We start from the raw sequence: 16,244 nt of genomic DNA on the forward strand, positions 1-16,244 counted from the left end.
AGCCATTCATCGCGGTATTTAACTCCTTCATTAAAATTAATTCATTATTAGTTGCAGTCATTCCCCCCCCCCCCCCCCCCCCCCCCCCCCCCAAAAGAAGCCAATCGGCAACCTCCATATGGGACCCGCCCCAGGTTCATATAAGAACCGTTGACTCAAACTATACTTTCCACGAGCGAAAGACGCCGGGCCAATCGGGAGCCGTGAACGCGTCAATCTATCTCACATCAGACCCAGATCGAACGACTACCCTTGCGTTGGACCCACATGATGTGGGGCCCAACTAACTGCCTCCTCCCTCATAAATCTGTGCTCACACTGCTACACTGCGAGTCTGTGATTTAAGTAATATTCTCACCATTCAGATTAAGAAAAGCTTTAGGCGTATGAGGACGATGGACACATCCCAATCACTGATTTATTTTTAAGTTTATTTGAAAATTTCCATTCCAAAATAAAATAAATAATTCAATCAAGACAAGAGTTTAGGTGGGTATAATATTTTTTTCACTTTCTTCTTCTTCTATTGTGTACAAAATGGAGGTCAAACCTATCTTCTTAGAAAAGATATTGCATTTAGTTAAGTTAAATCTTGATTTCCATCATATTTAGATTTGAATTTGAAACCCAATAGTTCAAAAAGAGTCACCATCTTTCAATCTTTTCACATTGTTACCTAAAATTTTACAATATTATCAATTCCGACATTCATCTTGTCTGATAGTACGTTTATTCGTTAAGAGCATTTTTGGAAAAAATCATTTCTCCATACAGTTTTGGTGTTACACAAAGTTCACCTTATAAAGCAACCTAACCCTTAAGAAGATATAGCCCCACATCACTATCTTAGATCAGAATTAGACAAGGAAATTTTTTCTTCAAAATTAGTTTTATTGTCTTTTAGAAGTGGGCCCACACTTGTCACGTAAATAATTAACAAAAGAACACACAGTCAAACAAACAAAATGTTGAAATTGATAACATTTTAAAAGTTTGGGTTGCGACGTGAAATTTTGAAAGATGATGACCTTCTTCGAAAATCACCAAGACTTTTAGTCGTGTAATTTGTAAATAAGCTCAAAGTTTATTATTACTAATAAACTTCCCATATTCTTTAAAAATAAAAAATAAAAAAATAAAAAAATTTCCATGAAGATGAACCCAAAAGTCAGATCCTTGTTAATGACAGGCTTTACTCATGTGACCATATATATAAAGTGTATTTAGTCATCCCTCATGTGATATTTAAAGCAATATCCCAAGTAGCTACCAAGAGCATTAATTCCCCTTCCTTTTTTTTAATTTTTACCTTCCAATTTGATCATCCTCTTCATCCCTATCTTATCATTTTCACAACCTCCTCCCTCCCCCTCATTTCTCTCCAATCCAAATCCAACAATCCCAAACCTAATGTTCAACAGAGAGCACAACACCACCACCAGTCACCAGTTGTTGCTGCTACTCTCTTGCTGATCAAAATTTGGTATTGGGTCTTCTTCTCTAGTCCAAGCCCCTCTTTTATTGCCGAGTCCATTGCACTCTCTTTCTCCCCCTACGCTCACACACACACACACTTCCACCTACGCACACACACACACACTCTCTCTCTTCTCTTCTCTCTCCACAGTTTTCTTGGGTTTTTATGGCTAAGGGAGGTGGACTCTCCATTGATTCAGATCCATTTGGGTTCTCTCTCCACAATCCCATAGTCCTCAACTCCTTTCAACAAGACCAATATAACCACCACCAACCCTGCAGGACCAAGAAGCAGCAGCAGCAGCAGCTTCATCACTCCTCACTCAACATGGACATGGACGCCTCCACAATTCACCAGAGGTCTCCTCCTCCCCCTCCTCTTCCTCCTCCAACTCTGCAATTCTCAGTCAACCTCAACTGCACCCATGAAGATGTTGATAATCATCATCATCATCATCATCACCATCAGCACTCTCCTGAACCACCCTCCAATGAAAAACGTAAAGTCATCGACGAAAGGGACTTCTTCGCCGATAACAAGAGCCATGTTGATCAAGACAAGTCTGCCTCCGCCGACCCTGCTGATAAAATGGACTTACATGGGCCGACGGATATGGAATTCAACGTAAATGTAAGCGACCCTTTTCACCATTTTGCTTCATCTTCATTGTTATTACGGATTTCTCGACGTTCTTAATTCAACAACTGTCGTCCATGAGATTTTAATGAAGTCGGAACCTTTTTCGACAAACAGTCATCATCATTTTCTTATTGTTTTTAGTTTTTGTTTATGTGTTTATAGACTGGCTTGAATCTTCTCCTTACAAACACTAGCAGTGACCAATCAGTGGTGGATGATGGCATTTCGTCGAACATAGAAGATAAAAGAGCTAAAAGTGAGGTACAGATACATAATTTAGCTTTTGCATTTATTTAATTTGTGACTGAATTTTGGACCTGATTCTTGGGTTATTGCTAATTTGCCATATTTAATATATGTTGGTATCACTTTTTGTTTTCTCAGCTGGCTGTTCTTCAAGCTGAGCTTGAGCGAATGAACGCGGAGAATCAACGTTTGAGAGGCATGCTTAATCAGGTGACTACCAATTACAACGCTCTTCAGGTGCATTTGCTGACTTTGATGCAAAGCCAGAAGGCTGAGCAGAACAGTAGCGCTGCTGAAGGCCATGGAGTGTTTGATGGGAACAACAAAGTGGTGGTGGAAGAAAAGAAGCTCATTAATAGCAATGGATCGCCAGTAGTGGTCCCTAGGCAGTTTATGGATCTCGGATTGGCTGCTAATAATGCTGACACTGATGAGCCTTCACAGTCTTCATCTGAAGAAAAAAGCCGCGAACGGTCTGGATCGCTTGGAGAGAATGTGAAGGTTGCAGGGCATAGTGATGATCAGGAGAAGAAGGAATTTGGAAGAGGGATTGGGAGAGAGGAGAGCCCAGATCAGCCATCACAGAGTTGGGGCCCGAACAAAGTTCCAAGGCTCAATTCTCCCAAAGAGGTTGATCAAACTGAGGCTACCATGAGGAAGGCAAGAGTTTCGGTCAGAGCTCGATCAGAGGCACCTATGGTATTTGTTTTGGACTATATTGGAGTTTTATATATATGACGCATCAGATTTTGTACCAACATGTTTGCTAATTTGATAAATTTTGTTGGGTTTATAGATCACTGATGGATGTCAATGGCGAAAGTATGGACAAAAGATGGCAAAGGGAAACCCGTGTCCTCGAGCTTATTATCGATGCACCATGGCTGCTGGTTGCCCAGTTCGTAAACAAGTAAGCTCTCTCTCTTAGGGTAACATTCTCTTATTAGATATGCGGCATGTTATTTTGTCAGACTGTTTCCATTTTCGGTTATGATTCACAACATGTTAATCTTTGATCTTTGTACTAATTTTAATTGCTACTACGATCAAACAGGTACAAAGATGTGCAGAAGATAGGACAATCCTAATTACTACATATGAAGGCAATCACAACCACCCGTTGCCTCCAGCAGCCATGGCAATGGCATCAACTACTTCATCCGCGGCACGAATGCTACTCTCAGGGTCTATGCCGAGTGCAGATGGCCTAATGGACTCAAACTTCCTCACCAGGACAATCCTCCCATGCTCCTCTAGCATGGCCACCATCTCAGCCTCAGCACCATTCCCTACTGTTACATTGGACTTAACACAATCACCAAACCCTTTACAGCTCCAAAGGCCACCAGGGCAATTCAACATCCCATTCCCGAACCCATCTCAGAATTTCACCAATGGACCCGTCTCATTGCTGCCTCAGATTTTTGGTCAAGCACTCTATAACCAGTCAAAATTCTCTGGCCTGCAAATGTCACAAGACATGGAGCGTGGCCAACTGGGTCACCAACAGCAACCAGGGCACCAAGGGCAGCAGCAGAACTCATTGGCTGACACTGTCACTGCAGCCACTGCCGCCATTGCAGCTGATCCAAACTTCACTGCAGCTCTGGCAGCAGCCATCACCTCCATTATTGGCAATGCTCATCCAAACAACAATAGTAACAACGGCACCAACCCTGCAACCAACTCAAACAACAACAATGGCAATGGCAATGGCAACACCACCAGCAACAACAATAAACTTAGCAATTCAAGTTTTTCAGCCAACTAAAGCAAGCTTCTTCTTCTTTTTTTCTTTTTTAGTTGTCCTTTTTAGGATTTTTTTTTTCTTTATATGGGCTGGGAGAAAAGAAAGTGAGAATATACATGTTTTTTTTTTCTTCTTTCTTTTTTTGGGTGGAGAGGGATTAATTAAACATAGATTTTTATATTCTTTGTCATTCGAATAACATCATCAATATGTTCAAATTGTATGTCAGTACAAAGTCCCATTACATTTAAGAAAAAAAAACAAAGGAAGAGGAAAGAATGCAAATTGGTTTTCCTTTTTTGGATGCATCCGGAAATGGAGGGATTGGTGTTTTTTCAGCCATCTCCTCTTTTGTTCTTTTTTATGTCAATGTTACATGTTTTTCCAATGCACCAAACAAAAGTTACAAGGAAAAGAAAAGAACAAAGGAAAAGATAAAGCAAAATGACAATGTGGGGAAGAAGAATAATGGCATTTGGTTTTTTCTTGGAGTTATGTGTATCAACTGGCAGTCAAGGGAAGGAGTCAACAAAACCGTCTCGGAGTTATTCAAAAGACTGGGGATTAGTTTGACACGTAAAGAAATAGTTTAAAGGGACAAAGAGAAAGAGACTTTTTGGCTTTTGCTCCACACTCTTTTCTTTTGGGATTAATTTGGACTTTACCCGATTTCCTGTCCCATTCTCTTGGTTATATTCTTCTTGCAGTGCACTAATGGCTTTGATTTGAATTGTTTGATTGCGAGTGTGGTGGATGAACTGTATGTGAGTTGTGCAAGATTAAGAAGTTGATATAATGTTTGAGATAAGTACCCTTTTAGGCAGCAACGAAGTTAGAAAAGGTTTCTTATCTTACAATCATCCAATCAACGTGTTTCACAATTTTAATATTTTCATTTACTTTTAAAATCACTCATAAACATTTTGTCAAACATCTTAGTGTCATTATTACGTTAAGATGAAGATTAGCGAAAGATGAGAAAAAGTTAATGGGGTTGCTTGACCCCATCGTCGCGACTTTTGTAGTTTTGTTATAAAAGGAGTACGAACATTTCATATGAGTGTAAATATAGTTGAATTTACTTGATAAGTGTGGCTTGCAGATGATTTCATGTGTACGATATTCATCTTGAGACTTGTGCACAATTAGAGAATGAGTCTTAGAGATTTTCTTCGTTATCGAAGAGAGTTGAGATAAAAGTTGAGTTAGCTGATTAGGATAAGGGTTGAGATTTGAGTTGGGGATTATGAAACCGTACTTGATCGATACTAACATTTGACAAAGCCAGCCCCAAAACTGAAAGGCTCCAATTCAAAATGGGCTACCCAAAAGTTTAAGCTCATCAAAGTCCAGCAGGAGGGATGAACGATTATTTTGGGCCTGTTGATGGGCCTTAACCTTGTGACCGTGACTCCCATAAAGGCGCCACTACCTAAGTTTTAAAACAAGACTGGTAGTTGAGCAAAGAATAAATGTAATTTTCGGCTGGTTCGACTAGTTAACTATCAAATGACAGACAACCAATTATGCTACTACACATCATCAAATCTTGGACCCACAACAATTGCAACCAATTTTGACCCGTTCGATAAAGCTGCTTTGGTTGCATCGTTGGTTCGTAACATGAACTAATCTACTCCGCAAAGCAGACGAACCAGCCTCTCTTCTTTTTAAATCGTCTGACTTGAGTTTCCTCGTGGTTTCAGTTTTCACCTGCTCCTTCGTAGTTCGAAGTCGTACTCAGGAATGTGAGTAATTTGTTTTTTTTTTTTTTCCTTTTTCCAGAATTTATTTTTTGTTTCAAAATTAAGTTCCTGATCATTTGATTCTCACCCAGATGTTTTTTTGAATCGGTTATTTTTGTACATGCTTTAGATTGTGTTCGTTTAAACTATAAAGTTTGCACCTTTGTTGCTGGCTGAGTTCTACTAGGGTTGTTTAAGCTCCGTTTGGTTCCTGAGAAAATATAACTAAAAGGTCAAAAGAAACGAAAGTTTAATTGCCATTATGTAATTGTTTGCTTTCCTGGTAGTTTCTCAGTAACCAAACACATAGACCGTGTTAATATGTTTTGTCAAAGCTTTTTCAGTACTTTCTAAGAGTGATCGTTGAGCGACAAGTTTGCACACTTTGTTTTGCAGTTCTCAAAATGGGTACCAAATTTGGAGCCAGTTTGGTTACTCCGTTTCTCTTTCTGCTTCTGTCTCATGTGGTGTTTTCCACAACCAATGATGGGTTGGTCAGAATTGGACTGAAAAAGATGAAAATAGATCAAAAATGTCACATGAATAGAAGAAGTAATGCTAATGAGCAAGAAGAAACACCGGGAGGTCCTATTAGGAAGTATCATCTGCGTGGTAATCTTGGGGATTCTGAGGACACTGATATTGTTGCACTAAAGAACTATATGGATGCTCAGTATTTTGGTGAGATTGGCATTGGAAGTCCTGCTCAGAAGTTCACTGTGATATTTGACACTGGAAGTTCTAATCTTTGGGTGCCCTCAGCCAAGTGTTATTTCTCGGTAAGCGTATGAAGTCTTTTCCTTCATTGTTTCGAGTTCTTTTAATATCAAAACTATTAATTCAAATGAAGTTATCTTAAAAATTCGTATCTTTCGAATTTGGTTGCAGGTTGCTTGCTTTTTTCACTCCAAGTATAAGTCTAGCCAATCAAGTACATACACAAAGAACGGTATGTTCCTATTCACTGGCTCAAGGCATTCACATCCTGATAAGTTATGACTGCCCTAAGTTGGGATGAGCAAACCCTTGATTCTTGATCAAGGTGTCCCAAATGTTCCACAATACAGGGCTAACCATAGCATTAAGTGATACTGTTTTAAACTTCATGGAAAGGGGAAAACACTGACATTCTTTAAAGAACAATGTATAAACTAAATGTCAAAACTGTGTGTTTCCATTTTCCAATGTAGGAAAATCTGCGGCAATCCAGTATGGGACCGGCGCAATTGCAGGTTTCTTCAGCCAGGACCATGTCACTGTTGGCAATCTTGTTGTTAAGGATCAGGTAAGTTTTGACAGAACCTAGATTTGGTGAATTTCAGTGTTGTGGACTTTACCCTTACTATGACTACTGGTTATTAGGACTTTATTGAGGCAACCAAAGAGCCTGGCATCACATTCGTCGCAGCTAAGTTTGATGGTATTCTTGGACTTGGATTTCAAGAGATCTCAGTTGGAAATGCTGTTCCTGTCTGGTATGTCAATGCCACTTAGTTGTTAAGTATACTAATTACTCGATTCAATTTGTACATCATAATAATATTCTTTCTTCCATATTAATGGGCTAAATGCTTTTTTAAACACTATAAATTGTGTCAGCTGTGATTATCATTATACTTCCCTTCCCCCACTTGTAAGTCCTCAATGCTAATCTGTTTGACATTGCATTGGCCATTATAACAGGTATAATTTGGTCAATCAAGGTCTTGTTACAGAACCAGTTTTCTCATTTTGGTTAAATCGCAATACTGAAGGGGAAGAAGGGGGTGAGATTGTATTTGGTGGGGTTGATTCTAATCATTACAAGGGTGAGCATACATATGTTCCTGTGACTCAGAAAGGCTATTGGCAGGTTGGCAATCCAAGATATTACCATCTTTTGCAGATTTTCTACTTGATGGTTGATAGTTGATATTTGATATATATATATTTTTTTGGTTTCATTCTTCTTTTTGGTTTCTCTTATTTGTAGTTTGATATGGGTGATGTCTTAATTGGTGGCGAAACATCTGGTAATGATATGGAACTTGTATTTGAAACATTCCTATGTTGAGACAGTAGATACTTTCTATAATTTGTTTGTTATGGTATTGAAAGATTATCATGTCACTTTCCAGGATTCTGTGCTAGTGGCTGTTCAGCAATTGCCGATTCAGGAACCTCCCTATTGGCTGGGCCAACAGTATGTATTCTAGCCAACCATTTCCATATTTGTATTTCTTTGTATCCAGTTATCAATATATCAAGAAGCGCTGCACAAGACATACACGTATCATGCAGTCTAAGGCATATCTGTTGAATGTAAAAAGCCCACATCACTGTGATCTGCTATCAGGTTTTATTTGATAGTTTTAGCAACTTCTAATTAATATTATTGTCTAATCTCACTTTTTCAGACTGTTATCACTCAAATCAATCATGCCATTGGAGCCTCTGGTGTTGTAAGCCAAGAATGTAAGACAGTGGTTGAACAATATGGGAAAACTATAATGGAAATGTTGCTAGCTCAGGTATATATGTTTTTGTTTTGTTTTTTTTTTCCAGTGCATTTTAATTAAAGTTTACTGTTCTTCCATCATTTTAATGATATATGAAGACAATACTTATATTGGTACTTTTCTCTTTGATTCAATTCGCCAGAAAACTCCCTGCAGTGAATTGATTTTTACTTTTACTGGCATGTTTTGTAGGCACAACCCAAAAAAATTTGCTCCCAAATTGGTTTCTGTACTTTTGATGGAACTCATGGTGTGAGGTCAGATGCAGATCAATCTATTTTCTTAAAGGTTTTTTAAAAAGGATAGTGGTAATAATGAGTTTCTTAGATCATTTTGATTTAAATGTGTTAACATCTTTGCAGTATGGGCATTGAAAGTATGGTGAATGAGAAACTAGAAATGACATCTGACGGCGTGCATGATGCTGCATGTACTGCTTGTGAGATGGCAGTGGTATGGATGCAAAATCGGCTAAGGCTAAATGAGACAGAAGATCAGATCTTGAATTATGTCAATGAGGTAAATTAAACTTCCTTTTCATGTGTCTGTGAAACGTTCCTTGCAGCAAGCTCATGCTGTAATTTTTGCTTGCAGCTCTGTGAACGACTTCCCAGTCCCAGTGGAGAATCAGTAGTTCAGTGTGACGCTCTATCCTCCTTACCCAGCGTATCATTTACCATTGGTGGTAAAGTATTTGACCTTGCTCCAGAGCAGGTATGGTGGTCATGGCATTAACCCTAAATCATTTCATCTTTCATCTGAGTACACGAGTAGGCTACTTCTCAATTGTATTCACATGCCCAATTGTGAATAAAGATCTCCAACTTAAGAAAGAACTCATGGAACTGCGTTAATATACTTAAGAAAGACTTATCAACTTCGAGTTTTCATAACCAGTTCTCTGCATGAAACTGGTTTGTAGTACATCTTTGCATTTATTACTATGTAGTGCATTTAGTTAGAGCCAGATTAGCTTCAAGTTGTTCTACTCTGTCTCTGTCTCTGTCTCTCTCACATCAAGATAAGATTATGCAAGCTGATATTTTATTTCTAATAGGCATTATTGCCACTGTTGATAAAAGTAGTTTTCTTTCCTTTTTATCCAATATTTAATTGTTCATTTTATGTATTATTTATCACCCCACTTATATATTGTTTATTCTTCTGAACGTTGGTTTGTTGGATCAGTACGTTCTCAAAGTCGGGGAGGGAGTTGCAGCTCAATGCATCAGTGGGTTTATCGCTTTAGATGTCGCTCCTCCTCGAGGACCACTCTGGTATTTATCTCTTCCCATAATTGCTTATAGCATCTTTTGAACTTGTACATTCTTTTCAGCAATGGCACACACAAAACAGTTTACATCGGATTGCTAAAAATGGTGAAAATCTGATGCAGGATTTTGGGGGATATTTTCATGGGTCGGTATCACACCGTGTTCGACTATGGGAACTCAACAGTTGGATTTGCAGAAGCAGCTTAGTTCTATATTTATTTTATGTTTCCCCTGCTTATGTAAATAATCTCTGCAGACATCAGAAAACGGGTTGTGACAATAGAACTTGTTTATGTGATGGACCATGGACATAATGAACCTTTACAATCTTGTATCTGTGAATAAATCAAGGCAAGATTGTTTGTATCTGCCCAAGAAAACTTGGTTTCTAATATACATGGGCTTGAAGTTGACGTATATTTGCCATACCTAAAGTCTCTTGGCACAAATTTAAAAGAGTGTCACAATGACTTCAAGCTGACATGAGCCACCAACAATCTTGTGGACAGGTGGCCACTACAAATCATTTCTGTGAGAAACTGATATCATTGGTTTGAACTTTGAGCTCACAAATCACACCTATAATGTTTATAATGTTCTAGAAGCGATAAAAGATGTAATTTCGTCTTCATTGTGGATTTCCTCATGTACGTGGTTGAAGCAGAAAGAGTCACACTATTGAAAGCACTTTTAGCTCTCAAAGTCTCTAACTAACAAATTAAAAAGTGACACATAAACAAACTTGTTACGTGTTGCCGCGCTCTTTATGATTCTTCCATCTGTAAATGGCCACCACACACAGAAAGAGAGAGAGAGAGAGAGAGAGAGAGAGTTTCTATAACGGCACGTCCAAGCAAGCAAAACCCATCCATCTCTACTCATTGAAATGCCGGCTAACAACCCTATCATGCTAAAACCAAAGCAACACTCATTTATTTTTCCAACTACGCAAAAACTAAACAACAATCTAAAACTCAAATCCCCAAAGCAACCAAAAAAAACAAACCAAAACTCCCAAGTTTTCTTTGTTATAAGCCATATTAGAGGATATGAATTTGAATATATGACCTCGAATGCAGATATAATTGCTAGATAACTTTAAATGATCTATGCATGAACAAATAAAACACTCTCACAACTCATCGTTTTAATCTGAAATTCCGAAATTAAGGAACTTTTGTTGGTGTATCATTACACTCAACACAAAATGTCTCCATGCCATTTGCTTGACTAGCTTTCTTGTTGCTTCTTACTTCTCAGTTAGTCTTTACTTCATCTCATCTCAATGCTTTGCGTTGAAAATGAGTTAAGATAAGTGGGCTGGGAACTTTATAAATTAAAAGCAATTTTCTTTCCCCCAAAATATACCAACTCAAGCATTCATCTTTACATTATAGGGCAATAATGGTAAAAAAAAAAAAAATCAAGGTAGGGCCAAAGGAGTGCATTCATCTTCACATTCAGTACAATTTTTCATTATTAGAAAAAGCTAGCAAATTGAAGGCAGGCTCACACAGCTATATCATTAAATTTACAAGAAAAAGCATACTGCAATTTCCTTATCCTCTGCCGGAAGGGGAAGGCCAGGCATAAATGAAAAGAAGCCACCTATCAACAGTGTTCCAAGGGCCACACTAACTCTCCTTTTTAGTTTCAATGGCATCCAAACGCACGTAAACCTTGTCACTTCCACAAGCACACACATTTAAAACGTGCCCAACGTGTTCACTTACCTATGGTTCTTTTGTTTAGCCCCAGTTTCATAAGTAATGAATTGCTTATGAAAAATGAACAAGAATATCATATTTTATGTGCATTGTGTGAAGCTACCTTACAAGCCACGCATGGGATTTGAGAAAGCGTTGGTTTACATTTGCCCTCACTTTGGTCCAACAACTAACTGAACATGTTTGACAGAAATTAGATGGTGGGGTGGGTAAGCGTATGAGTGTCTCAGTGAGACGAGAAATTTTTCGATATGACTTTAATATTGTCATGTGATGTTAATAATTCACTTATATTATAATATATTTCTTATTTATTAATATTATATTATGAATATAAACTCGTTATCCATCCATACTATAACACCAGAGATAGTAACATTAGCCAAAAAAAACTTTTGAGTGAGACAGCCATTGGGAGATTCGTAATTAGGGTTGTTGTTGGCATATTACTTTTATAAGTTATATAACCCAACAACAACTAACCCCACCTGCCGATTTGCTGTGGTATTGTTTGGTCAATTGGAATCGGTCACAACCCCTACCATTTGTTTTTGTGCCTTTTTGCCTCTTTGAATTGATTCCTCTCTTTAACTCTCTTGCAAAGTTCCAAACCACCACGCCCTTTTTAGCTTTTATTGGTCCATCAAAAGCTTATCTACCATACGTTGTGTGCTATTAATTATGAGGAAGTTGGAGAAGGAAGTTTAATATTTTCTAAATCACATCAACAATATGAGGCTTCAAGCAACAAAACGTAGCACATGAATTCATCAAACATTTATATATATTTTTTTAGTGTTTAATTTAATGGTTTCAATGCAATTAATGACACTTTTTGGTTTAAAATTATGACCCTTTTCAGATTAGCATGGTAGATTAATTATATTTACACTCATCATGGTAGTTTTCTTTTGAGGTGAGTTTGTTGCATACCATACATAGTGGATAATCGTTTTTCCTTTGTGTACAATCTAGACATGAAAATTTGGGGGGGTGATTATTTTAGTGGAGTGCCCACGGGCCACGTCCAAGACGGCATCATCAATCATGATTGCTTTACTTAGGAGACACAAATCCTCTTATTAACAAACAAATAAACTTTCTAATAGGTTGCATATCGTGCATGATAAAATATATTTTAGGAGTGCGTTAAAAAATCTAGTAGCCTGATATACATTGTTGATCCGTACTCGTTTAAGTTTTCGGAAACCAATATTTGTCAACAATATACTAGTTTTAGCTTTATACTATGCCAGTCAATACTTATCCAAAGTAGTTGCCAAATTTTTGCCATCATTCAATGAATGAAGACAAATACATGGAATCAGGAGGCATTGTTTTTACTTGAATCAGGGGGGTAGGGATTGTTTGGTCATATAGTTATAAGTAGCTCAAGTAAAGCACATTCTTTGAATTTTGAATGTGTTTGTGACTAGTCTAGTCACAAATTTTCAGCAAATGATGGTGGTGAAGCAATATCAATTTTGGTCAATGAAAAACAATGGCTTAAATTGACAAAAAGAGATATTAGGTGCTGATTCCTAACCAGAAAAAAATAAAATAAAATAAAATAAAACTATCAACATCCTCATGGCAAAGCTTCCACTGATCATATAGCTAAGGGCCCAAAATCATTATATATATATATATATATATAAAAGTTGCATGGTGTAGTGTAAATTGGTCAAAGCCCACAGACAAAAAGAAAAAAAAACAAGTATTAGCTTAACCCCCTTTTTCTTCTTTAACTCTTGGTAAATACCCAGAAACTTGTACTTTTCTCAACAAAAAAAGAACTTGAAATCTTGACCAACCAGATATTTTAATCCAATAGCACATGTCTGAATTCAACCAATATACCAAAACCCAAATTGAAAGTGATACTAGAAATCAACCCCATTTTTGGTGGTTCAACGCACCCCCTAACACCTCACACCTCACACCTCACCCATAAGTTGCCAATTTTAATTTCCAAACTCCCCACGTCCTTACAAATTAGAGCATCCTATTCAGGATTTTTATCCATCCATCCAACCCAACCCAACCCCTCCCCATCACTTGCACGGTTGCACCAAACCAAAACCAGTTTGCACTCTCTTAAACCTCAATCCTTGACACGTGCCAACGTGCCATTTTGCCAAATCACAGCCTTATAGGAGGCCACCGCCGTCAACCCCGCCCGAATTTTGACACGTGGTCGACTAGTGTTAAAGGAATTGTCAACCCTTCTGGTTGCAGATGGAGAGAGAAAGAGAGAGAAAGAGAGAGAAAGCCAACCAACCAATTAAACTATCCCACCTTATTATATTTTGCAAGTGAGGAAGTCCATATATAAAGGCAGAGGCACAATACGCATCTTAACCAACACAAAAAAGTTTTCTACATTCTATTCTTAGCTCATCACCAAATGGACTGGACTAGAGGCCACACCATTGGCCATGGCTCATCAGCCACCGTCTCCCTAGCCACCTCCTGCTTCTCCGGCGACTTGTTCGCCGTCAAGTCAGCCGAGATGTCCCAGTCCGAGTTCTTGCGAAGGGAGCAGAAAATTCTCTCTGCTTTGAGAAGTCCACATATAATAAGCTACATGGGGCATGACATGACTAGTGAGAGCAACAAGCTCATGTACAATCTCTTCATTGAATACATGCCCCGAGGCACGATCATCGATGAAATTCACAACCACGGAGGCCAAATTGACGAGTCACTGATCAGAGATTACACAAGGGACATTGTGAAGGGGCTGGAGTACTTGCATTCACATGGGTTGGTACATTGTGACATCAAAGGCAGGAACATCTTGGTTGGTGACGACGGTCCAAAAATTGCTGATTTTGGATGTGCCAGGTGGGCTAATCCGGCGGGGGAAGTGGCGGTGCCAATTGTCGGCACACCAATGTTTATGGCCCCGGAGGTGGCGCGTGGGGAAGAGCAGGGGTTTCCTTGTGATGTATGGGCTCTTGGGTGCACAATTATTGAAATGGCTACTGGGGGATCAGTGCCATGGCCTAATGCAGCTAACCCAGTAAGTGTTCTTTATCAAATTGCGTATTCTGGTGAAGTGCCCGAGATTCCAAGCTTCCTCTCAGATCAAGCAAAGGAATTTTTGGGAAAGTGTTTGAGGAGGGACCCAACAGAGCGCTGGACGGCTAGTCAACTTCTAAAGCATTCATTTCTTGGGGAAAAGGAAGAACTTATAATTACTTCTAGTGCAAAGCAGGTTCAAGAATCCACTTCATTTTCTCCAACAAGTATTCTTGATCAGGGCTTATGGAACTCGTTAGAAGAATCAGAAACTTTGGGCAATCTTGTTCAGTTCCCAAGTTTTGAAAATTCCTCCTCCGATCACAGGATCAGACGGTTGTCCTTGTCTTCAGGGAATCCCAGGTGGGCTTTGGATGAGACTTGGATCACAGTTAGAGGGAATGATTGTGAGGAAAGCAACAGTATTGGTATTGCCAATGATGCTGAAGCTGAAGATGATGTTGATGTGATTGGTGGGTTGGCAAGGGTTTTAGTTAATTGTGATGTACAACAACTGGAAAGCCCTGAAGCTGTAGGTAGTGAGGAGGAGGAGGAGGAGGAGTTAAATTTCTTAGATAGCAATAATAGGTGTAGAATTAATTTTGATAGTTTAGGGGCCTGCAAAAAAAACATGAATAACAGTAGTGTAGGTTTGGGCAATTTGATTTTTGAGAGAGACAGGGAGAGTTTGTTATTTCCTTCAATATCAAGTTTTTAGTAATCATAAATTCCATATTTTCCTCTATTCTTTTGTTTTACTGTTATAAAGTGGATGGTGAGCCCTCTCAATTGCTAGTAGGCCCCATATGTGTTTGGTGGGTCAGTTTTTGTTTGTGTTTTTTTTAATTTGCCGAAGTTTGAAATGGAAGGGAATTTTCTTACATACATCACGAAAATGTTACGTGAGTTCGAATATGAAATTATTAGTCTACAAATCATGTTAGATACTATTAGCGTTGGTTTGGTTTAATTCCCATGAGTCATGACATAGTGAAGACATAATTCTTGGTATCAAAGATAAAAACCCATCATCCTTTCTGCTTAGTTTCTTTGTTTGGTAGGTAAAGAAGGGTGCCAAACATTGGTGTTTTTAATTCCATTCCGCCAACTGCTGCTTAAATTGGGTATAGTTCCTCAAATGCTAGTGGCTAGGAAATTGAGATTTCAAGTCATTATTTACTGTTGAGGCAATTGTCAGAAGAATAGATGGCCTAGTTAAGTCGGTATTTGATAAGCCAGAACCCAACATTCACATCTCGAACCAGATTTCTGTTCTCTGTGTTGGAATAAACATTATTGACAATACTCTCCTTCAAAGAACATGGAACAACATCGATCGATTATACTATTAAGATTCGCATAACACACAACAAATATTTGGGTGGATAGAGTTCTTCCAAGTGGAAGTGGCCTAAAGTTTTCTATGTGGCCGGAGGAAGAGTCTGAAAGCACCAGAACTTTCCAATTCAATACTAATCTACTATCCATTTGTTAATGCCTTAAAGTTTCTGAGATGATATAAATCTATATCCCTTTCACTGGCATTACCTCATTGCCACTTCCAAGCAAGAAGTCCAAGATGGATTTGTTTGGGCCAATTATAGAAGTAGATTGGGTTCTATTTGGGCCAAAAAGGAGAGTCCACTATTTTTTCTGACTTTTAGCCTACGAGAAAGACTTTCATGCAACGGGACACTTTTTGTTATTCTTTATTGACACAATGACACGTGAGATAACTTTTCCACGTGTCATTGTGATTGGTCGGGATTAACAAAATAGTGCTATACCCGTTACAATTAAGTTTTTCTGCCTGGCTAGAGGTATGAGCATGGCTATAACTTATAAGCAACATTGATGAATAATA

At 38.5% G+C, this 16,244-nt stretch overlaps 3 protein-coding genes across 3 annotated transcripts; all 3 read left to right on the forward strand.

The window, feature by feature from the left end:
- On the forward strand, positions 982–4,422 carry LOC18782434 (probable WRKY transcription factor 31). The gene is made up of 5 exons (XM_007216926.2): positions 982–2,107; positions 2,279–2,377; positions 2,501–3,061; positions 3,159–3,272; positions 3,417–4,422. Exons 1-5 carry the CDS (start codon positions 1,643–1,645, stop codon positions 4,131–4,133), a joined length of 1,956 nt encoding a protein of 651 aa, XP_007216988.1. The 5' UTR covers positions 982–1,642; the 3' UTR covers positions 4,134–4,422.
- Positions 5,736–10,048, forward strand: LOC18783631 (aspartic proteinase A1). Its single transcript, XM_007215175.2, has 14 exons — positions 5,736–5,860; positions 6,254–6,636; positions 6,746–6,806; positions 7,048–7,142; positions 7,220–7,332; positions 7,541–7,709; positions 7,830–7,869; positions 7,975–8,039; positions 8,254–8,367; positions 8,548–8,612; positions 8,718–8,874; positions 8,950–9,069; positions 9,544–9,632; positions 9,752–10,048. The coding sequence occupies exons 2-14, from the start codon at positions 6,262–6,264 to the stop codon at positions 9,834–9,836; spliced, it is 1,548 nt and encodes a 515-aa protein (XP_007215237.1). The 5' UTR covers positions 5,736–5,860; positions 6,254–6,261; the 3' UTR covers positions 9,837–10,048.
- Positions 13,427–15,125, forward strand: LOC18781947 (mitogen-activated protein kinase kinase kinase 2). Its single transcript, XM_007217181.2, has one exon. The coding sequence runs from the start codon at positions 13,764–13,766 to the stop codon at positions 15,096–15,098; it is 1,335 nt and encodes a 444-aa protein (XP_007217243.2). The 5' UTR covers positions 13,427–13,763; the 3' UTR covers positions 15,099–15,125.

Source organism: Prunus persica, chromosome G3 (genome assembly GCF_000346465.2).
Source record: "Prunus persica cultivar Lovell chromosome G3, Prunus_persica_NCBIv2, whole genome shotgun sequence".
Taxonomy (NCBI): Eukaryota; Viridiplantae; Streptophyta; class Magnoliopsida; order Rosales; family Rosaceae; genus Prunus; species Prunus persica.